The 24,339-nt window shown below is 31.0% G+C and overlaps 1 protein-coding gene across 2 annotated transcripts in view; it reads right to left on the minus strand.

The window, feature by feature from the left end:
• Positions 1–3,264: 3,264 nt before the first annotated feature.
• Positions 3,265–24,339, minus strand: part of LOC148628577 (AP-3 complex subunit delta-1-like) — a 32,288-nt gene continuing 11,213 nt past the window's right edge. For both annotated transcript variants that reach the window (XM_088590505.1, XM_088590504.1), the window contains exons 11-34: positions 24,242–24,290; positions 22,834–22,979; positions 21,004–21,152; positions 20,260–20,386; positions 19,916–20,019; positions 19,298–19,529; positions 18,541–18,686; positions 17,389–17,487; positions 16,938–17,004; positions 16,570–16,638; positions 15,855–15,930; positions 15,160–15,317; positions 14,165–14,241; positions 13,252–13,408; positions 12,453–12,593; positions 11,645–11,776; positions 10,953–11,120; positions 9,993–10,040; positions 9,309–9,446; positions 7,931–8,071; positions 7,268–7,353; positions 6,263–6,387; positions 5,333–5,412; positions 3,265–4,874 (exon numbers count right to left, since the gene is read on the minus strand). In XM_088590505.1, the coding sequence (XP_088446631.1) occupies positions 4,785–4,874; positions 5,333–5,412; positions 6,263–6,387; positions 7,268–7,353; positions 7,931–8,071; positions 9,309–9,446; positions 9,993–10,040; positions 10,953–11,120; positions 11,645–11,776; positions 12,453–12,593; positions 13,252–13,408; positions 14,165–14,241; positions 15,160–15,317; positions 15,855–15,930; positions 16,570–16,638; positions 16,938–17,004; positions 17,389–17,487; positions 18,541–18,686; positions 19,298–19,529; positions 19,916–20,019; positions 20,260–20,386; positions 21,004–21,152; positions 22,834–22,979; positions 24,242–24,290 (2,805 nt within the window). In that variant the 3' untranslated portion in view covers positions 3,265–4,784. The remainder of the gene's footprint in view (positions 4,875–5,332; positions 5,413–6,262; positions 6,388–7,267; positions 7,354–7,930; positions 8,072–9,308; positions 9,447–9,992; positions 10,041–10,952; positions 11,121–11,644; positions 11,777–12,452; positions 12,594–13,251; positions 13,409–14,164; positions 14,242–15,159; positions 15,318–15,854; positions 15,931–16,569; positions 16,639–16,937; positions 17,005–17,388; positions 17,488–18,540; positions 18,687–19,297; positions 19,530–19,915; positions 20,020–20,259; positions 20,387–21,003; positions 21,153–22,833; positions 22,980–24,241; positions 24,291–24,339) is intronic.

Genomic DNA, 24,339 nt, shown 5'->3' on the forward strand with positions numbered 1-24,339 from the left:
ATTTTTATTTTTTGTTAATAAGTTGCTTTAGAGGTCTATATGATGAAATGGATAACTATTCATTCCAATCTGTCTGCTCTTAAGAGATAATTTGCAGCAAAAATCCAATAGTTTCTATTGTATTTCAGTGTCATTTACAGAGTTCTCTCCCTTAATTTTGAATTCTACAGTACATTCCATACAATTTTTATCTCCCAAGAACAAAGGTTCTATGAAAAACCATGTTACTTTTCAAAATTCCTTGAGAAAGACATGAGTGGGACAAAAAGAATGAGGGGAGACCTTCCAACAGAAAAGTTCAAGACAAATTTTTTGCCACATTTGTCAGCTTCTCTTTATATATTACCTGGCATTTATCTTAACTAAATGACAATGTTAATTCCACAAATTTTCAAAAGAACAGGAAGCTATTTTCTTCATACCTAGTTTAACTTCATTCAGTCTCTACAAGAAAAAAATAACAAAACAATTCTAATGCAGCTTTCATTAATTTATTTTATTTACAAAATTATTTCACATTCTTTTTATCTTTAAAATAAAATTATCACAAGTTTATTCACAGATTGTGATGATGTGTATCAATATAATATATTTACACAAGAAGTGTTTGACAACAAAACAACAATAAAATAAATAAACAACAGAATTATGACAATACAAGCACTATGCAAACAAAAAGCAGCTTGGTCAGTTGATGCTAGGGTTTCTGCCAGGTTGGAATGGCATCAGTCAACAGAAAACCAAACTTATTTTTGGGATACTCATTTTTTTCATATCTTGATATCAATATGATTTCGCTAATACTTTTTATGTAACCAAAACTCCCACTTAACAAGTAGTTTATAATGAAGGAAATGTTCATGGCGGTTCATTTTCACATTTCTTTCTTGCTTGCAAAATTAAATAAAATACTAAATATCACTCACGAAAATAAGTTGGTTTACAGCATATATTGGTTTCCCTCAATAGTCATATGTAACAATGTATCCTGATTCTTGTTTTTGCTAAAATCAAAAGTCTCTTGAAGCTAAGATATAATGGCAACAAAAATACTCAATTATGAATGTTTGAATGGTGCATTGTCAAAAGCTCTGCATTTTAGGTATCTTTGTAGTAACTTAATATCAGTGAAATATGAGAACTGAGGTTAATTATGAACATGAGTTGGTTTCAACTGCCTTCTACAACTGCAGAGGCCAATATACATATTTATTTTGTTCATTTTTCTGTTGTAACTTCAACACTTCATTCTACTGACTTAAAGGAATACAGTGTCAGAAAATAACTTCGTTAAGCCACAGGTTTTTTTTTAATTAAAATATTGTGTGGCATACCTAGTATTAAGTGACCATGCTTTATCAACAAATTTGGTCAAAACTTGAACTTTGGCAACAGATAAGATATTAAAATAAAACATCAGTAAATAAACAGCACTTTCAAATGAACTCATTTGGACTCCTAATCCTTTGTTTAAACTGCACCTTCTATAAGTCTAATAGCCACAACTAGAGAGCTTACATTACAACATACAAGAACACACTATTTTGTTCCTTCTTGACCTACCATAAAAAAATTATGAGAACATGGAGAAAGAAAAAACTACTTGACCTATTTATAATTTAAGGTTTCCTTAAACATTTTTTTCTCATTTTTCAAAAGTAACACTGTACACTGAAATTTTCTAGCTGTAATTGCTTACATTATTCTTCTATAAAACCTCCTGCTAGACAGTCTTGGTCATTTATCAAACAGGATTAAATCTATTTAGAAATATTTGCAACAAATCAATTATTGTAAAACAGGTCTGTGAAAATAGGGTAAAAAAACTGCTGCATAAATTTCCTGCATTACAATATGCATGTATAACATTTTCCAGATTGGCATTAAAACAACTGTTTTTAAACAACAGTATTTATTTATTAATTATCCATGTAAGAGAAGTTGCAATTCTGAATAGGAAATTAGGATGAGAAACAACAGCAAAGTAAACGCTTTTGACCTTAGGTACATCACACACAATTCTTGTCAATGTTTTAATAAACATACAGAAAACATTTGAGGACATTTTATAAAATTATATTGTCATGTTATGTCATACGTTTAAGACACAATTCAAAGTTTATCCCTTGTTTTCCATGGGACTGACCATTAATGTTAATATTTTTTTTCTAAGCAATTGAAAGGGACAAAACTGAGCCATCCATGGTAAAACAATTACATACTTAATTCTCTATGAATTATTCCACATTCAATTGAACAATTTTCAGAAGTTTTTGAAAACAATATTGTTCATCAGAGCCATTGTTCTGAAGAAAAACAACAATGAGAACTTTGTTTAAACATAGTAAAAAACAGTGAATGAAACAAGTTTGGCTTTGATACATAGTTTCTTCACATGGTTTACCACAGCTGTATTTTCCAGCCTCATTTAGAATAACACATACAACCATTTTCATCTCGTTATAATTTACCCTTTAAATTTACCTATTGTATCCTCCAAACCAACTCTTTTTTATACACTATACAGAATTTCTAAATAAGCGTATCAGCCAAGAAAGAGGGAAACTTATTATTATTATTTTTTTTTTTTTTTCAAAAATCTAAAAATTCATATATTTTTAATTTACTTTTCCTTACAAGAAATCTACCTTCTTCTAAATGGTTCACAACATAATTTGCTGAATAAGATTTCTAAAGGATTCTGTCAATCTCTAAGTAGATTAACTTTGAAATGTATTCCCTTCTAAAAACAACATTTTTTCATCCTCTTTTTAATGATCACTGTTGAAGTTACTTTTATGCTCTAAACGCATACAGTATGCCAGAATTTGATGATTTTTCAGGTAATAAAGTATACAAAAAATTTTGCCGATTCTATTGATGCTATTAAAGTGGTACTTAAACTTAGAGTTAAGGAGGTAGACCTAGGGTAAGGGACATAACTCATGAAATCAGTGATATGTTTGTATTATATTCAATTTCACCAAAGCCTCTCAAGCTTCTGTTTAACGCAGAACAAAATTAATCCAAGTTCATAAGATGCATACATACGATTGATGTAAAATGCTGAATACAAACGTTCCAATGACTTTTTAAGAGTTGTGTCCCTCACCCTAGGTCTACCTCCTTAATATTTCTTGGAATTTATTTTGGCATTTAAGACAGACCACTAAATTATGCCAAGATTAGCACCCCAGAAAAATAACCTGCTATATGCTATAATGTACAGGTAAATGTAACCTCTATACCTACATGTAGCTAAAACAAGGAAAATAACATTTATTACCACAAACTGACTATTTTAATACTCAGCATAACTAATGTTCATAATACCTATACATGTACTAATAAAGTGTTACCCTAATTGTGCTCATCCCTGTAAAGTGTAACCTATTTATACCAATGCCACATAAGTTTGTTGACCTTTAAAAATCATACAAAAAGAATAAATCCTAACTAAAAAAAACCACTCGACTTTTTACTGTACATGTGTTTTAAAGTCCTTAATGTAACAAGCCTACTTGAACCATAGCAATTTGGACATTTGACATTAATCCAGTTTTTAACATAAAAGGATAATTTGAGTCTTGTTTTACATTAAAACATACCATTTTAAATGTAGTTAAAAAGAGTTAAAACAATTTTAGTACAATTTAAGAGTTTTTTTTTTTAATTAACACAACCACTCTTGAACATTTTCTTAGCATCTTGGGAAAAATAAATCTTAATTCATAAGACAACCTCATTAAATGTGGCATTTAACCACAACTAACCAAAAGATCATAAGTTTAGAATATCAAGTATTATAGACTTATATTTTTGAGGTTAACAGCATAATTCAAGAAAACATGAGACTTGACAATAAAGCTCTGAAAAAAAAGACTAGATATTCTGTACAGTGCTATGTGACAAGCTGAAATATATGTGAAAAGCAATGAACTTTCAACTAATTAAAGCTAAAGACAAGAAAAAGTAAAATCATGTAGTACCAGAAAATAACCTGTCGACAAGTAAAATTTAATACATCATTTCTGGTACATGTATTAATGTTAGAACATTGCCAAACAAGTATGAACAAGTAATAGTCATAGATTATAAATCATAAATCATAAGAGATACTACATCAAAAGTGAGAATGTGTTGGTTTTGACTGAATGTTGATTTTTCACATTAGTATATAGGTCTGAAAGCCATGGATTAACTGTCTCATATTTGTATGGATGTCATATATTATAAACAATAGTTTTGAGGTTTGAAAGCATTTTTTACAATAGTTGGATACTGTGAAAAGTCCATAAATCAAAAAGAATAATGACCATTGACAAAGTTTACACCAAAAAATCTTTCCGCTTGTAGCCTGAACCTCTAAATTCCAATAATCCATCTCATTCATATTTAACAAAATTTCACTAAATTTCACTAACTATAGTAATTCTTTACTGGATTCAGTTTTCTAGCTAGTAGCAAAAGGTAAAGACTGCCAATGTCTTTGTATGCATCCTTGTGTTAAGTGAAAATGATCTATTCTAATAATGAATGGATGTCATAAAGCAATACTAACATTAACATTCAGTGAAATAAGTGGCCTCAATATCGTTTGTAAAGCAAAGAAAACTGTAGAACAATTAATTTCAGATACATCTCTCAAATAAATAACAATTGTCATTTTGATAATCATATCCATCACATTTATATCACCATATAAACCAACTGATGATTGAATGCTAACTAAAGATGAAATAATCTCTCGGATTAGGAAAGTGCCCGTAGGTACCATTCTTTTGCTACACCAAAACAGACTTTATATCAGCTAAAATGTTTGATACTAAATTTGAGTCTGTTCCTTTGCCATCCACTTTTATTTCATTTTTAACCTGTACAGAAAAGGAGAAAAAATGAAATTTCAAACCATCAATGCATAAAAATTGAAAAAGTAGCCCCCAAAACAACCAGGTTTAGATAGCTTAAATTGAATACTAACAAAACATTGAGTCAATTTAGGTACATTGAGTTTCTTCAAGAAAAAACTTAGTATGAAGTAATACATGCTTAACTTTGGAACTAAAAAATTCAAAATTTCATTTCACGCATGACATTAAGATTACTTACATCTATTCACTGAGTGAGCATTTAAATTGTTTTACATCTGCCAACCTTTTAACTCTAAAAAATTCTTATGTTTTTTTTTGGTATTATACAAGTAATTTTTGTATGCATGTAATTAAACTTTTTTGGTCATATTATTGTCTAACATATGCCATGAAGATAAAAACACCTTAACTGTATCCATTTTTCACATTCTTCTCCTACATTCCTGAATAAAGTAACTTACCATTTTAACAAGTAAACACACAGGATGGTCCTGTATAGACCTACTGTACAGTGAAGCACTATCAGCAACTTGTTCAACAACTACAACAAAATTATATGTTTATGTTAGTTAAATACAGAAGTAGATGTCCACATAAGAAACACACAGAATTAGAAATAATTTGGTTTTTTTAAACTACATGGCAAGTTTCGTGAAGTTTTATTCTGTATTTGAAAGGAGTTGCAAATTTAGAATTACATGGTTCATTTAAAATAAAAAGGTTGATTAATTTTTGTTTTTTAGCTTGAGGCATTTTAATAATTTTCTACCAAAATATATTTGAGGTGAAAATTATAATACAAGTTGCCAAAAATCAGACTCACCTCACCTTGATGTTGCATTCCATTGATTTTTTCCCACAAATAGAAAGACTTGTGAAACAATACATGTATAAATTACAAAACACTTCAAAACATATTCAAATCTTTTGACCCATACATCATCCCTGCATGATTCTTAGTTAGATGTACCTTAACAGGGGCATATCTGCAGGTCTGCAAGTACTGCTTGCACTATGCCATTAATTTTTGTTGGTACAGCATGCTGAACATGCCAAACAAAAAATTCTTGTCAATTTAAAAAAAACAGGCATTTTACACAACAACTAGTTGAAACATATTAAAACATAGCAATGCGTCCTTCCTGCCATACCAATCAAGATTTGGGTGTTACGCCTCTGATTAAATATACCTTTTAAACAAATTTTGTACATTGTACATAATCCAGAACAAAATAACCTAACACAAAGTGGGCAAACATATGGCAGGATAAAATTAATACTTCTCACAAACCTCATTTCTTTTAGAAGTAGAAATTTCTCTAAGAAGAGAAGGATAAAATAAGAATATGTACAACTTTGAGTAAAGGAATTAAGAATTCATCATGTCTCACCTCTAAAATGAAGATGAAAGCATATTTTGGCTAATATCAGTGGAAATTCTTGGTCTGTTGGGGTTAAATTTGTTGATGACTTTTCTGTTAAATCTCCACTGCCAAGGAGAGTTGCAAACTCAGAACTGCAAAAGAAAATGAAATCATAGGTAATATGCATTAAGGCTCGAACTGAAACACCTTTAATTTTTAGCTATTGTATCACATACATGAGTTTGTAGGTCATTTTTACAGACTGAACAAGACTGATTCAATTTCATAATGAGTCCTATAAAGAGAAAAAAATTCAAATGAAGGTAAATATACACAAAAATCATACATGTTAGGCCATACAATAAAAATGCCTAAGTTCTCAGGCCACTTTTTAAAAAAAAATGATGCGGGAGGGAAATTTGATCAAATTAAAAAATTCTGTAAATGTAAAGGATGTTGAGAAGTTAAATAAAATACTCTGTGGCATTAAAACTTTACTGGAATATGAGATGTGGCAAGAAATAAGAACCATCTCTCCGCCACCAGACAAACTTTTTTAATGATCAATGTTAAATAACAGCCTCATTTGCATCATACTTTTTACCTTTCTGTCAAGCGCGCAGGTGATTCTGTTAACAAATAAAAGTCAATTCTGGACTGGATATGAAAATTTCCAGAACGGATATAAAATGTTCAGATTTTACCATTATAAATATCGCAGAAGGAGGGTTTTTAGGAATGTAGTGGGGCCTGAGAACCTGGCATATTTTTTTTAAGCCTTACTGTAAATTTTAGATATGAAGATAGAATTCCATTTCAAAGTGCAAAATAATATGTGATTAATAAAATGCAATGATACTAACAAAAATTTGCTTATTAAAAATATTTTTTTAAAATCCATTAAAAATTTAGAATGCCACACTTACATGCTCTCAATACTCTGAACGAAATGGAAATTCCTATATACCCCAAATACCATTTGAAGAGGTATGATAATAACACACTTTCTTATAACAAAATAAGTAAGCTTACCTTTTACATGGCGTGCTAATGAGAAAATCACTACATCTAAAATTTATTTTAAAATCTAATTTCTCATGGGTAGAGCCGTCTTCAGTCTGAAAAAAAAATTATAAAATAAAATATATAAATTGTTTCAACAATATTTTACATCAAATTTCTTAAAAAGTTTAACTCTTGAAATATTATTTGATTTTAAGTTTACATCAGGAGGTAATACATTTATATGCTAAGAAAGGAGTTTAACAGGCATATGCTCTTTCCAAAGAAACACAAAATCTGCAATATCACAAAATTTGTTTGAATGTTTCTGGCAATGAAACAGAAGGTAATAGCACATACCCACTTAATTCCCTCCAAAAGAATAGCAATAATAATAAAATAAAGTTATTGAGATTTAAGAAAGAAGTAAGAAATTTAATTATAACAGTTCATATTTCTGGTTTATACATTTTTCACTGTATAACAAATTTGCACAAAACCTTCCATTCATACCAAGTATAAATAAATTAAATTGAAAAGATACAATATTGATGTCTTTCAGACTTTTGTGGTTTTTATGTTTGTTCCTCTGTTTGGGCATTTCTTTTACATGTAACTTGTATATCAATACATGAATTTTATAGATGAAATTATTAAAAATTGAAAATCAGTGTTATGTCAGAGAATACTAACTTTTTCTATATAAGTTAATGTGCCTTTAAGTTTTTGAGGTATATTTATACTTTCTACAGAGAAGGCAAACTGTCCCTCGTTCTGAGAATTTGGAAGTAAAACAAATGGTACTTTAACAGGATCTCTATGGGAACATCCAATCTGAAATAAAAGCCATGCACATGTTAATTAATATGAATTTTAGGCTCATATTCAATAATACATATATCTACACATACAACAAAAACAATCAAAGAAAATTTAGCATTATTATCATCAACCCATTGCCAGAAAATGTAAGATAAATAGATCTGATAAAAATTAGAAATCTGTGAGCCAATGCTCTCTTGAGGGTGCACTATACAGTTACATTAAGGCGCACTGTTTCGCACACCAAGTTATCCCGGTCAAATTTTGTAAAACTTAAAATTAAATGTTCAATATTGGTGGATACATTGTTTAAATGTAGTTTAACATTTATACATAGACAGATGTAATATATGTAATGGTAAACAGTTGAAAATTAAAGGAAGAATGGTATCCGGAACATTTCAGTCCCCTGCCGTATTAGGTTCTATCCTCAGCATCAGATGGCTGATTTTCAAAATATCTTATTTCGCACGACCTTTTTGAACTAAAATTGTGAGAGAATGAATCAAAAAGGGTCTTATCATTTTTTCCCTTTTTCCACGTACGCCATGCATGCTTTCATCTTGTGGTAGTGTCTAAGTGCCTGATATTTAATAAAACAGTAATTGGCTGTTAGTTTTGGAAAGGCACCCATGATTTGTACTAAAACTCAGTAATATTTTTTTCAGTATGTTACCATGGCTACTGGATTTTATTAACAATAATCACTAAATTACTTATAAATGACTTGAACCTCCACATACCAAGGATTTCAAAAATATGCATTTTTTTATGACAAAACACTAGAAATTTCTGTGCAGACTGCCTCAAAACAGCTTTATTTCGACAAAATGAGAAAAAAATTATCAGAAATGACCTAACTGTATTGTACTACCTAAGTATATGGTCATTTAACTTAAAAATCTTGCCTGCAATCAAATCTGACAACAAGGCTCACCTATAAAAAAACTTAAATGTCAAGTAGATATGACAAGCAGTTGTAAAGAAAACTCTTACAAAATATATGAAAGACAGTTAGATAGGCAAGGATAAAACAGTTACCCCTCCTCCAGTGTCATTGCATGGTGAGATCTGATAAGCAATCAGTTACTTGCGGCCTGTCAAGTTGTCTGATGATACAAAAAGTTAGTTTATTTGAAGTAAAACACTCTGTTCACACAAAAATCTGCATTTTCTAATTAGTCAAATTAAATCTTTGGTATATCTAGTTTAAAAGCAAGACAATAAAGTATTTTATACATGTACTTACCCCTCTTATCAATTTAGCATTCAGACTATCTAAAACATTTAATTCTAAATCTTTAATCTGATTGGCTGTCAGATTAGTGAACACAATGGAGACTACAACTTGGTCCTGACGCTGATGACTTGCACGGATTTCATATGTCTGTAAAGATTAGTAACATTTTCATGAAAACTGATTTGTTCAATGTGTCATTGTTATCCTTTCCTCTTTCGTCTACACTGGACTTGACATTTTTTAGCAACTCAGCAGATGTTTCTATAAAAGCAGAGGATGTTTACCCTACCAGTGCAACTGGTCCATGCTCCAAGTTTTTAGTAGAGCCCGAGTAGCTCATTTACTTTTGTTACTTTGTATGTATTATTTAGGTTGTTTTGTTCTTTGTTGTGTGTGTGTTTTCCATGTCTGTTCTTTGTCCCTGGATTACATATGATTTCCGCTAGAACCATGGTTCCCTTGATTACTCTTTCAGTAAAATGGCACAACAGAACAACCCTTACAGCTTTTTATCGAAATGCAGAAAGCAATCAACAGGTCTGACCACTAAAATATGGTTTGTATTGCAGGTAATTTAACTGAAAAATCCAATTTCTTCTATACTTCAGGTTAGTAACGTCAATATTCTATTTTCAAAGACTCTACTTTTTTTCATTTCAATTCACAAAAAATACACCCTTTATGAGTACTTACAAGTTTCAGCGACTTATTTTCTCCAAGTAATTGGTATGAGGACATTGGCTGAAAAAAGAGAAAGAAAAACTTGACAATAAAAAGGTTCATAAATGAAATACACAGTTCAATCCCCAGTTCCATAAAACTTAGAAAATACTTTAAGTCTAAGAATATTCTTAACTTCCATGGCAACTCCTATCGAAATCCTTGAAATTGATGACATCACAAACAGATAAGAATTTTTTCATTTTTTGTGGCACTGAGCCAAGAGTTGTTCATGATTTTTTTTTTAAATATTGACTTAATTCAAGTAACTTTGCATGCTAAATTTCATAAAGCAGTAGCAATACACAAAAGTACAAAGGAGGATCAATGTGTGGACAACAATGCTGGGAACACCATAAGAAAAACCAACAAAAAGTAAATCATATAACACAAAAGAACTAAAAGGTGCTAAGACAGCATGACCCCCACTATAGCCCTTTGAGTACTTGATTTTGCAAAATTGGATTCATTGACTGATTATGGTTTAACATCCTATGGCAGATGTTTCATGCATTTTGTTATGAGAATGACTAAATAATCAAACACTCTAAGCTTTGTACTAGTCAAACACACTAAGCCAGATTTTTATTGTGCTAGCTCACAAAAGCAACAGCCCAGACAGGAATACCACTATCTCATCAAATACCACATGCTTGGCAGAGAAGCAATGACTACCAATTTTAAAGTACTTGGTGAGACTCAGCCAGGGGTTGAACCTTCCATAGCTTGTTTGTTTTACTGCCCAAAAACAAACTCCAGGAAAAAGGCATAAGACTAAAGTAATTAATAACAAACTGTAGTAAACAAAAATGTATAAGTCAATAGTACAGTGAAAAGATAAAATGGAAAGAAAATGATAAATATAAAATAGCACGAAAAACGTTAAATTTTTATTTAAAGAAACATTCAAATCAGGTCTATGTTAAAAGTTACCGGGTATTGCACATTCATGGGAGTATCCATCTGGGAGGGTGAAACTTGTTCTTTAGATGGGGTGGTGATTCCTTCAGCAACTTCATAGTCAGCTCTTAAATGTTTCTTTTTGTCTCGTTTTTCTTTCTTCTCCTTTTTAGCTTTCTTTTCTTTCTTCTTTTTAGACTTCTATTTGAAAAAAAAATGTTATTGGAATTATGAAAAGTTGTAGTTCAAAACCCATTGGTAAGTATATAATGCATTTAAGAAAAAAATATTTCCTCAATTATCAATGGTCAATCCTGCTGTGTACTCTCAACTGATACTCTGACCTTTTATAATATTAACCAGGAAATTTACACAGGAAGACTAGTAACAAGAAAATATAGCCGCCACAAATATTTTCATCAAAGAACATTAAAACGAAAAATTTGTTAATTTAAAGCTGTGGGAAAGAAGATTTATTAGATAACATCTAATTTTCTGGATTACACTATCACAGAAAATATAGTTGACAGGAAGAATGAGCCTCATTATGCATCCAATTGTAGCTTTCTTATGGGATCATTCTCAAAGGTTTAACCATAATAAAAGTATTTGGTCTCTTTAAACAAACAAAAAATCAATCAACCTTAGGACACCCCAGATTGCAAAATAAGGATAACAAAAGTAACTGAGTGTACCAATTTCATACTACCAGCTTATTCAAGTACCTTTGTGTCTTGTTCATCATCACTGATAACATTGACTACTGGTGTGACTCTCACATCATTTTCTACCTTCTTCTCGGACTTTGATGGACTAGGGGTTGCATCATTGTTCAACCAGAAGTCAAGATCATCAGCCTATAAAAGAATAAATTGTGCTTAGTATCAGTTATTGACATATTATTAAATATTTTTTTAGTACTTTTAAAAATGCTGCAAAAAATGAATTTTAAAAATCCTAGAAAATTAAATTTAAAAGAAAAATGTTTTAAAGGGTATTTCACAGAAAGAAGTTCAGACTTGATGAATACATTAGCCATTTGATATAAACAAAAAAGTAACTTTATAGAAATCACACACGAGTTGTTATGTAAGGAGGTAAGGGACATAACTCTTAAAAATCATTGGAATGTTTGTATTCAGCATTTTACATCAATCTTATGTAAGCATCTAATTAACTTGGATTCATTTTATTCTGCTTCAAACGAAAGCTTGAGAGGCTTTGGTGAAATTGAGTATGATGCAAATATATCACTGATTTCATAAATTATGTCCCTTACCCTAGGTCTACCTCCTGAAGTACAGAAAGTAGGTTGGTATCTTCTTAAAAAAAAATGCTTCAGGTAAAAGCTTCAAGGTCCCATTACCAATTTTCATCACACTGTAAAACACTTGAAGGGTATCAATATTTTTGATTTGTCAAAAGCTACAGAACTTCATGTACCTCTGAATACATAGATTTCATACAGCCATCATAGGTTTTAAATGATGTTTTACATTTCATAGAAAATGAAATCCTGTGACCTTCACCTACCTTTTCAGACTTTTCAGTTTGAGGTTCAGGAGAATCGTGAACATCCTGTTCTGTGGTACCATTGGCAACAATCTCATCATCAGGATGATCCTCGGCAATCAATAAACTTGGTTCATCCTTCCTTCTCTTTTCCTTTTTTTTCTACAATAAAAAAAATTGACCATGAGGACACAAATATTTTCATAAGTATGTTTCTTCCAAAAAATAATGTACCAGTCAAGGGAACTTTGATTCTAGAGACTGGTATTTTTAGTAAATACTCCTCCCTACCACAATATATCTGTTTAATTACAACAAATATCTATTTAAAAAGTGGCTGATTGTTTCATTTTTTCTGGTTCTTTCTAATTCTGCTATTTATTGCCAGCAATTTTATTGACAGAAATCTTCAAAATATGTCTAAATTACATTGGTCATCAACCAATCAGAAACCAGGATTCTTATATAAGGTTTAACTACTTTTGTAATTTCGTAATGTGATATTTTACACCTTTAAAATAATTTTGCATACTTATAAAAAGTGTTCCCCTTTCCACGAGTTTTGAAGAAATTCATTTAGACTGGTAGCTAAATAGAGGCATACCACATACATAACTGTCTCAAAAAGTAATCACATTTTTCTACTCATGACAAGATTTTACTTAAGCCAGCAAAAAAGCAAAAGTTGGCAAAACCGAAAGTAAATTTACATTTAAAAAAATGTTCTTACAATAAAATGGATATTTTAATTAGTTAAAAAAGTGATTTTAACTGGAAGAACTAAGCCAAGTTTTTCTATCTATATCTAGATTTAAAATACCTTTTCTTTCCCTTCCTTCCTATGTTTTCTTTTTTCTTCTTTGTCTTTCCTGTGTTTTTTCTTTGGTTTGTCATCTTCATTCATAATTTCATCTGAGTTTTTGTCAAGTACAACTCTGTGTGTTCTGACTGGCAGCTTCTCATCATCTCTTAAAGGTCTATAACAAATGGAAAGGAAATATATATTTATAGACATTCAATTTTTTAAGTGGGAGTATCAAGAACCTACTTAACAACAATGATATAATATCAAAAGAGGCAAACAATAAATATAGGTTTAACATCTGCAAAGAAAGAGAAATAGATTGATTAATTGGCTGTAATTAACCTCCTACGGCAAGAGAAAAGGCAGTGTATTAAGTACCATTCTGTATAAGAATCAGGCAATGGGTAGCACATCATTTTTCTCAATTTGGTCTTTTATGCTTGAAATACATTCAATACATCTAGAAAACAAGCGAAAAACCATTTAAATTCACCCTGAAGCATTTATGACATTGATATTTTTTTACTGCTTAAATAGGAAAAAGGGCTGGAAAATTTTCCCACTATTTTTCTATAATGCATAGCAACTAAATTTGACCTATCAATAACTTATAAAAAGGCAAACTTTACAAACACGATGGCAGTTCTTTCTGGAGGTCATGAGGTATAAATACTGAAATAATGCCATAAAATCTCAGTGTTTTTTTCTTTCATACTCCTTTTGCCTTATTCTTAAACAGAAAAGTACTTAAAATGAGGCATGTCTGAATGACATCTGACCAAAACATATATACACCTTATTATATAGGCTTATGCATGGGAGTAATTAAGGCTTAAGTCAAGTACAGAGTAATTGATAAGTAATCAACAGATAATGCTGTAATAACTTCATTTTCAATGTAGCCAATGAATAACCCATAATTACTTACTCATCTAAATTAATGTCTAATTTTTTATATGGATCTGTGTCTTTTCGATCATCATCCTTGTCTGATTCATCAACACCCTGTAATCAAGTTTCATAAATTCAGTAAGAAACAAAATTTCATGATAGTGTTCACAATAATTCCTGTTAAACCCGAAAAGCAAGACGCTAAGGGTAAAAAAAGTTTATTACAATGAAGAGTTGATCTTTTAAAAAAAAAGTGTAAAATGCAAAGAATCGTGTCTGGTTACCAAAAATTCTCACATTCTGTAATGTTAAACATTTTTCATTACATTTGCCCATAATAATCTTGAACTTCAAATTTCTCTAAACTTTAAAGCTTTCTATATAGACACCCACTTCCTAATGTATAATTGGCAGTGAAAACCCATCGTTATAAATCACAAAGAATCAATACAAAAAGCTAACCTTAGTAGAAATAACAGGTTTTTTTATTGATTATGAAAACTCTTGATGTATAATTAAACATTTCACAAAAAATGCCAATAATTGATAAAAAAAATCTCCTCGAACTCAAAGCTGCTTATTTCTACATTATCTTTATTTTGCACATTTATAGTACCATTTGAGTTAATGGAAAATTATATTCATGATCAGCAAGATAGCTAGTTTTGCCCATAAATGTAAGAAATTCATGGCAATACATTTTCAATTTTTTCCTTACTTGAAAAAAATGGAATTAATAGAACATCAAGTAATACTCCACCACATAATGGTGAAAAAAAGGGGGATGGCAAATTGTTCAAAATGGTTTTACCCTAAAACTACATATTGGCTTTGTTGAAAATTGATCTTAACCTGTATTTCATACTAAACAACTGTACAAAGTTGATTGTTATCATATGGAAAATGATTGGGAGATGGATGAACAGACGACTTTTTGGAGGGAATCACCTAATACCTCACTATTTCATGCGAATGGGTATAAAAATAGTAATAATAAAGCAGTTTAGACCTTTCGTTAAAACCATTCTATACCTCTGGCATTTCAACCGTAGTGCTGACTTGATGAGCTGCTACGTCTTCATCAGAACTTTCTACTACATGTTTCTTCTTCTTCCGTCTAGACTTTTTATCTTTTTTAGAAGATTTGGAGGAGCTGTTGATTTGTAAATACTTATCTGATGATGAAAGACCTGAAATCAGATATTTTTCTAGTACCATAATATTATTGCCTTTGATCAATTTTTAAGTTTGGTAAAAACTAGGGAATTTAGAGGATTTCATCTATCTATGGAAAGTCTTAATTTCACATGAGTTTTGTTTAGTGAAAAATACTCAGGTCAATTCAATGAAAGTCTATATGTTACATATATATTAAGGTTTTAAGATCACAATTTTTCTATATACTAACACAATAATTTTAGTACTGATGAAACCCATTTCAGTCACTTGTCAAAACAAGAACCTATGGAAATAGGACAATTTAGTAGCACTTGGTAGTTTTAGGATCAGTATTATGAAATAATAATGGCAAATACTTCATAAATGTTGATATCATGATGTAAATACAATCTGTTCTATGATTATGTGAAAAAAACTTCCATATAAATCTAAGCCTTATATACATGTATAAGAGTGGACAAATTGACAGAAACAATAGAAAAATGCAAACATTATAAATCAATATATCCACAACTTTAGAGTAAGGAAGCATGTTATTGTATATATACCTGGTACATGTAATGGGACTGAGAGATCAATTGCTGATACTGGAATGTCATCTCCTTGTCCACTACCACTTCTCTTCTGTAAAACATTAAAACTGAACTGATAAACAACACAGTCAATTCTGAAACCATGGTGTACACTGTTTATTTGTTTTTCTTATTTTAAAAGATCAATTAAATTATGAAAGAAACCCTATTTCAGGAGTGGTTCAGTGATTTATTGTAATAAATTTCTTTGGCAATTACAACACAGTTGCATAAGTGGCATTTCTTTATTTTTTTATTATGATTATAGATTAAAGCTACATCTGACTCTCTTCTCATTATACTTAAAAAAAATATATCTTGAAATGCTGTCCACCTTCATGTTACAAGGATTGTAAGCCTGTCCAATCTACCATTGATTTGATGTTCACCTTCTAGTAATGAGGGTTGTATACATGTTCAACCTACCTCTGATTTGCTGTCTACTATCAGGTAATAAGGATTGAACACCTGTTCAACCTACCAGTGATTTGCTGTTTATCTTAAAGTAATGAGGGTTGTGCACCTGTTCAACCTACTTCTGATTTGCTGTCCACCTTCGGGCAACAAGGATAATGAGCCTGTTCAACAAACCTCTGATTTGTTGTCCACTTTAGGCTGTGCACCTGTTTAACCTACCTCTGATTTGCAGTCTACCTCCAGATAATAAGGATTGAAAATCTCTTCAACCTACCTTTGATTTGCTGTCCACCTTCAGGTAATGAGGGTTGTGGGCCTGTTCGACCTTTCTTTGTTCTCTTCTCTACAAAAAAAATAGATATAAGAATAGCATTTAGATTTTCAAACTAGAGTATAGGTTAGCCATTTTTACCTTTTTAAAACCCAATGATCAGATAAGCTAAGTTGATATTTAATCAATGATTGTTATTACAATACAGTTTAATTGCAAAGTGAATCCCCAAATGGACATCTACATAATTATGATACCTAACCATAGTATAAAATTTCATCAAAATCCATTAGTCTTACAAAAACTGTGGACAGATGAATGAACAGACAGACAGATCCCAAACTTTGTTTGAAGGGGATGTATAACAATACCTGTTCTAGTTCCTCTTCTGTTGGTTCCACATATGCTTTCTTATCATTCTGATAGCCATAGTCTCCTCTGAAAGAAAACAATAAACATCACCCTTGCACATTTGCTTAGAAAAAAATGTATAGAGCTGATTATGTTCATAATTTTTAATAGCTAAGTAAATTTGAAATATTCAAAAGTAAATAAAAGCAATCAAACAGACTTCTACCTTGTCAACTGTAAAACAACAAACTTCTATAAGTGAAACAGTTAAATGTTAAAAATAATAAACTATGATGTGATTGGAAGTAGTATTCATTCTCTGAATGGATAATGGCAAAAGACTATGGTATCAATTAGACAAAAAAAAACACTGAAGACTCTACCTGTAATAAACATCATAACAACTTGACAAAAAAATTTATTCAATTTAACTTGAATTTCCTTAGAATTTAACAGTGTTGCAAATCTAACCTGTGGTCTTCACTACCAAATGTGAATATAGAGGACCTGACTGGTTCATCATCTGAACTGTCTGAAGGAGGAGCATTGATCCATTTATCTAAATCTAACCTGTAAAATAAAACAGACAGAAACACTAAAACCTTTTTTAAAAGCACATTACATAATGTAATTTTGGTTGTAAATCTTTTATACATGTATATATTTTTCAACTAATCCTAGACCAATAGCACATCTATGGATATACATGCATCTACCTACCCACTAAAATTCAAATGATTCAAATGACCTTTTTATCTTATCTGGTCAAGATGCTTACTGCTGTTACTCGTCCTGACTTGAGTCAGTACGACCATTTCATTAACACTGTACATGAAACTAAATAATAGTATAAATTATAAAACATAATAAGCAAGTTTCAATTAGCAATCACAGTTCTATAGAAAATAATTTTTTTTTTCCCAATTACCTAATTCAACTAGAAATACTGTGAGCGAGTCCCTACTTCAAATGGATATAAATGTAAAAACACTTGTTGGAATATCTCCATGTTGGAATACCTCCTTTTTGCATCATCCAACAAAATTTATATTCCTTCAAGCAAATCTACATATGATACCCAACCTTCCTTTATATTTCATCAAAATCCATTGAGCAGTTTAGGAGGAGTTGCACTAACGAAGTTTTACCATGTAAAATCCTTAATTTGGATTGTCTCCCTTTGAAGTCCTCTGACAGTAATTATATTCCTTTAAGCACATCTTCATATGATACCCAACCCTTCTGTAAAATTTCATCAAAATCCCTTAAGTGTTTTAGGAGGAGTTGCATTTACAAGGTTTTAACATATTAAACCCTTAATTTGGATTATCTCCCTTCGAAGTCCACCAACAGTAATTGTATTGCTTTATGCACATCTACATATGATATTCAACCTTCCTATAAAATATCATCAAAATCTCTTGAGCCACTTAGGACTTTACAAGAAATGTGGACAGACAGGGTGATTCCAATATACCCCCCTGAACTTTGTTTAGGGTGTATATTAGTATTCTCATCCACATTATATAAACTGCTGTTATTTGATTGATTAATAATATTCTAACATCCTATGAGAGATATCTACCAAAGGCATACATATCAAAAGTATAGATAACAGCTTACCCATCGGGAACAGGAACCTTTTTCTGTGCCCTCTCAGCCACAGGATTTAACTGACCAGAAAACAATGCAACGACATCATCTCCAACTTTGACTTCCTTGTCCATTAGTTTAACTATGTACTTGATAAGTTGTAATATACAGCAAGCCTGTAACCAAGTTAAAATTTCTTCAGATCATTGCAACCCGACGTAGAATGAGACACTATAGATGAAAGACTGTTTCCTTTATATTGTATGAAGCTGCTGTCTGACAAACAATAGTTAAAAAAGTTGAAATAATTAACAGACCCATAAAAACTGCAAGTTTAAGAAATATCAGTTTTTGTGTGTAGTCAAAACCAAGAAATTTGGTTCCAAACAAATAGGTGATTCACATTGATGTGTATACTGAAATCCTCAAAGCCACAAATTTAAGAAACCACGAACTTGTGTTTCTTCCCTGATCCACAAAAATTAGTATCCACAAATTAGATTACTTTCACAGTACATAAAAAATGTTGTAGAAAGTTCTAACCTTTTGACTAGACATTCCATCATGCATTAACCAAACTAAAAATTACCAGATCAAATAATAACACAGTCCACATTTCTTGTCTGGTTGCCAAGAATTTGGTCAGAAAGGAAAAATGCTTGCCAAACTAAAAAAAACATTTGCCTAGTTCCTTTAGTGTAACACATTTCCAGCAGACGGCCTTAGGTGAGATTTTTCTAATTTGAACCTTCAGTAGTGTTAGGTTCTTTATTTCTAAAACTCTTACCCTTTCTTGAACCTCCAAATCAGCACTTTGAACAAACATTGGTAATTTTTCCAGCATCATCTGTGTTGTGTCCTTAATCAAGTCTTTATCATCCTCGTCTTCTGCCTCCTTCACTATCCTGGCATACAATTTTGGTATATTCTGAACATACACACTCTGTATGTGGCCTGGCAATGATGTTATTTTTGGTCTCAGCATAAATTCTAGTGTCTCTTTTGGAGTCTTCAAGTGTCTGAAAAAAAAAATATTTAGTTTTAAGTGCTATTAAAAAACAGTAGCTTTTCTTTCACACACACACACACACACAAACACACATGTGTGTGTGTGTGTGTGTGTGTGTGTGTGAAAGAAAAACTACTGTAACGCAAAATTTAATTCAAAGTTGTTATTCAATTTAGAAGCAACCATTATGAATGAACCACAGTATTCATAAAATCTCTTGGAAATTAATAACTTTCATATTGCCTTTGTTCAGTGAACTACATTTTAGAAACTTCATATCGAAATAGCAGCATGGTCATGTGTTACCTGATCTTCTTAGGTAACAATTTACAATTTGAATCTTGAGTGCAACAGACAAACAGACACATTAATTTACCAAAACTCTATATGACTTACTCAGCAAACTCCCCGCAGATCCAGGCAGCAGCGTACAATACTTCACATATTCCATTTCTCTGGGAGTTGACAGCAAGAACATGAGTGTTTTCTAGTAATACGGCCTGTTAAATGAACAATACATAAAAATGAAACAGAGAGAATTAATTAGTATATAGAAATAAAGATCTTAATATAGCCATGTCCTGTTTCATAAATTCTATTCAAATAAACCACAGAATACCATTTTCTTCACTATTTACATTAAGATAATCATTGACACCTAAGAAAAATAGGTGCACAGTTTAAACATGAATCAATCTTTAAGCTAGTGTACATAACATAACATTGAATTAATATCATACCATCTGGCTGACAGCAAATGGTCTAATGGCCTGTACCCTAATAGCTACATCCTGCATCTGTGATGCAATCAGTCGTCCATGACGTGTTCCCTCCATTCTTGTTAATTCAACCAGAACACTAACATACCTGTCAATTATTCATTAAATACATGTGCTTTAAAGTATTACAACATCCCAGTACTTTGATTGATATTTTTTTGTTGATAGTTTTTTTCTATCTTAAAATGAATTCAAAGCAAAGGATTTTTCAAGTACAATTTACTGAGTGTAGCATGCATACCTAAACTTCAAGAAATTCATATACTGTGAAAGTACCTTTAGCTTACAGATCGAAATTTTCGTGGATTACAGCAGAAACATGTTAGTGGATCTTGAATTCATGGTTTTGAGGTGCTCTGCATATAATCATCAATGGGAATCTTCTTTTCCTTCAGTACAAAATTTCATGGTTTGGTGTACCCACGAAAATCATGAAAATTGGTACCCCATAAATAACAGTACTTTCACAGTTATGTTGTAATAACATTTTTATTTAAAAAATATGACAATAGTAAATACTTTACCAGTAGTTAACTTTTAAAAATAATCCAAAAATAAGCAACCTTTATGAGGTACCATATATAAAAACAATTTATCAAATTTGAACTTTATTTCTGAAAATTGAACTCATTCAAGCTTTTATAGCAACAAACCAGTGATACAAGTGTGAACAAAATTAAACACAAATCTTCCTAATAAGCTTACCATTCAAAGTTGGTGACATACTGGTAATTAGACTGGCTACAAATTTCTACGATCTTGGCAAGGAGTTCATCTCTATAATGGGTTCCTTCAGCTTTGTCCATGTGGACCATCAATTTCTTCACAATTTCCATTAAGTTCTTCTTTGACACCTTTAAAATAAACAAAAATTAGGTACCAATTGTAAAATAAATGCTACATGTAGTATCTTTCAGGAAGGTGAAAAAATAAAATGTTTGAACAATGTATTTATTTTTCAAATATCAATTTTTCCCAGTTCAATAAATTTAGATATATCACACATGAATTAATCTGTTTGTTTCCCTTGGCAGGGGTTGGAAATTTTTTTGGGAAGACCCGAGCCCTGGACTTTTTCATCTTTTGTACACTAAGCCCGAACAATGTTTTATCAAGTCCCAATCATAAGATATATAAATGCAATTTTGTTATCTGATATTCTTATGTTTATTTCTATGTTTGTAGGGAAGTAGACACAGTGTCAATTGATTCCCTCTCCCGGTCTTATGCCTTGTCATCAGCTTTCCATTTCTGTGTTCTTTTAACCCTGAAATTGTAACTGAGCACCAATATTTTCCTCAAAATTTGTTCTTTATCATTCCAGCGCTTGATTAATAAAATATGTAGTATGTCAAAAATGTGTCTGATCAAGCACAGGTGTGATTCAGACTTGAGAATGACTAATCAATAGATCGATCTAGTGAATACCCATTCTAAAAATAAATTTATAACTATTTATAGGCCAGGCCAAAAAAAAATGTCTGTTTAGGGTTACATTCCTCCCAAAAATAGGGTAGGTAAGTAGGCATTTTAATTTTTTTTTCTTTCATTTTATTTTTTCTCAACTAAAGTTGAGCCTATATTTGTAAAATAGCATCATCTTTAAGTCATGAAAGTGTATGGTTTTGAGTAGAAAGTTTAATTTTTAACATATACAACTATTAATCATGTCTTATATTACAATACACTCATTTTTTTGAAGGAATTTTGAACAAAATATAAGTACACTGTATTTACGCTTGGATTTACGTGATATAAATCAGTCTCCTATTCAATCGCTATTGTGACCTGGTTTTAAACGTACTTTCGATTTACTGGAAATGATCCGTATTATACCGGAAATTGGCAGAAATTACCGATTTTGTTAATTTTAGAGAAAAAATTAGGGTCGGTCAGGAAACCTGAAACAGACACATTTTTTTTGGCCTCAGGGAATTGATCGAGAAACATGGTCAAAATAATGACAACAAAATCTTTCAAAAAAGAGTTTTTATTTTTTAAGATTTGCCATGCCCTACAGACTTTTTTCATTGAAAAACAACAAGTCCGAGGTTCAATATTTTTAGTCCCGGGCATCAGGCTTTCAACCCCTGCTTGGCACAATTAGTCATTCTATATCATCACAATAATGTCATACTGGGTTTTTTTTTGGTACTTAAGATCATATTCAAATTTGCTTTTCCAATCAATAAATTTATGACTATTTTGTTTTACAATCTATACTTTAAAATCAAGGCAAATCATAATAACATGTACAAATGAGATTTTTCATGAAACTGGCACCTGATCTCACAAACAGTAGAGTCAAGATTTAGATTTTAGTGCTCTAACCAATTAGTCATTGCCCATTTAACTAGAATAAGTATGGTGTAAATATCAAAGAGACAACAACCTTGTCGGGATGAAAATGTTAGCCTAACGCCACCCGTTGGTCTTCAGTGAACGACGAGGAAACCCTCATACCACAGGGCAAGATGCAGCTGGCCCAAAACATCATTAGTCAAAGATTTAAGAATATATTTAAATTAAACCTACCATTCCATATAATAGATTAAGAGCTCTTAGTCGTATAGACTCGTCCTTATCATCCAAACATTGTAGGACTAGATCTTTGTGGGACTGGACACTCTTGGGATGAGTTTGTAAAATTTTAGACATGGCCAGTAAACCAAGATATTTCACTGAAATGGAAATAATGCATTTGATAACTCCCTGTAAAATTGCATAATATGATATAAGTAATATCAATAATATATTAAAGAGTATTTCATTTGTTAGGCAACCATCTTTTTTTACTAAGAAAATCAGGATAATAACTAAAAACTACAATACTAATAATAACTATAATGCAGTAATAATAATAATTAACATGAACATTTTTTTATCACACAGGCTGACAGACAGCACAGATATGAATAATCAAATGAGCAAGAATAGTTTTGTCACTCAGACTGACAGACAGGAAAAACTTAAATTGTGAGTGAGCTCACCAATCAACATCCCCTTAAGCAACTTGTGAAACCCTTTAATTGGAATATCTCCCTAATAAAGGATTGGGCAATAACTATCTCCTTCATGGATGTCTACAAATGATGCCTAATATTCATGTAAAGTTTTTATAAATTCCATTGAATGGCTAAAAAAAGAGTTGTGTATACAATGAACTGACAGACAGACCAACAAGGTTACATCCCAAAATTGTTTGCACGGGGTATTGAAATTGTCTTCAATACATCGGCTATAAAATGTCTGTATAATACTATTACCAATCCTGACAAATATATATAAAAAATACTTCCTGTAGACAAATTCAATAAAAACTGTTCCGTTCAGGTATTTATGTTACTACAGATTTGTTTTCTTGTAATTAAGTTAGACAGAATGACGATGTAAATTAATTTTCCAAATAAAGCTCCCTATCTCAGTGAAGCATAATGGACTTGTAATTTGTCAGATTGATATTAAGTAGTACTCCGGCTAAGAATCATGCAAAATGTGATTCATGGGTGAAAAGCCTATTTTTATTTTTGACATTTTGTTTGAAATTCCATAGTAAACAGAAATTAACAGTCAGTTTTTCATATACCCTGTGCTCTAAGGAGATAAAAATTATATAGAATGCACTGTAGATTTCAAAATTAAAGGAGATAACTCTGTAAATGATGCTCAAATACAATAGAATCTATAAGATTTTCAATGTTGATTATCTCCTAAGAGCAGGCAAATTTGAATGAATTATTACACATTTCATAGTATAGACCCATAAATCAACTTCAATATCAAAAATAAAAATATGTAGCCTTTTTTTTTTTAGGTATATCACATTTTTACAGATTTTGCATGATTCTTACAAAGACTACTACTTAATATCTGCCTCTTGGGACTTGCATTGATTTTGTAGATTACTATCAATATGTAAAAATATAGAAAATTGAATACTCACAATTCTGGTCAGAATCTTCTATCAATATTCTTAATTTCTGCACACAAAGCTGTAAAATGAACATAATTACATTACATTAATTATAGTGACAATGAAAT

The sequence above is a fragment of the Perna viridis genome, chromosome 1 (genome assembly GCF_037379345.1).
Source record: "Perna viridis isolate PV_CMFRI_1.1 ecotype Kerala chromosome 1, ASM3737934v1, whole genome shotgun sequence".
Lineage (NCBI taxonomy): Eukaryota > Metazoa > Mollusca > Bivalvia > Mytilida > Mytilidae > Perna > Perna viridis.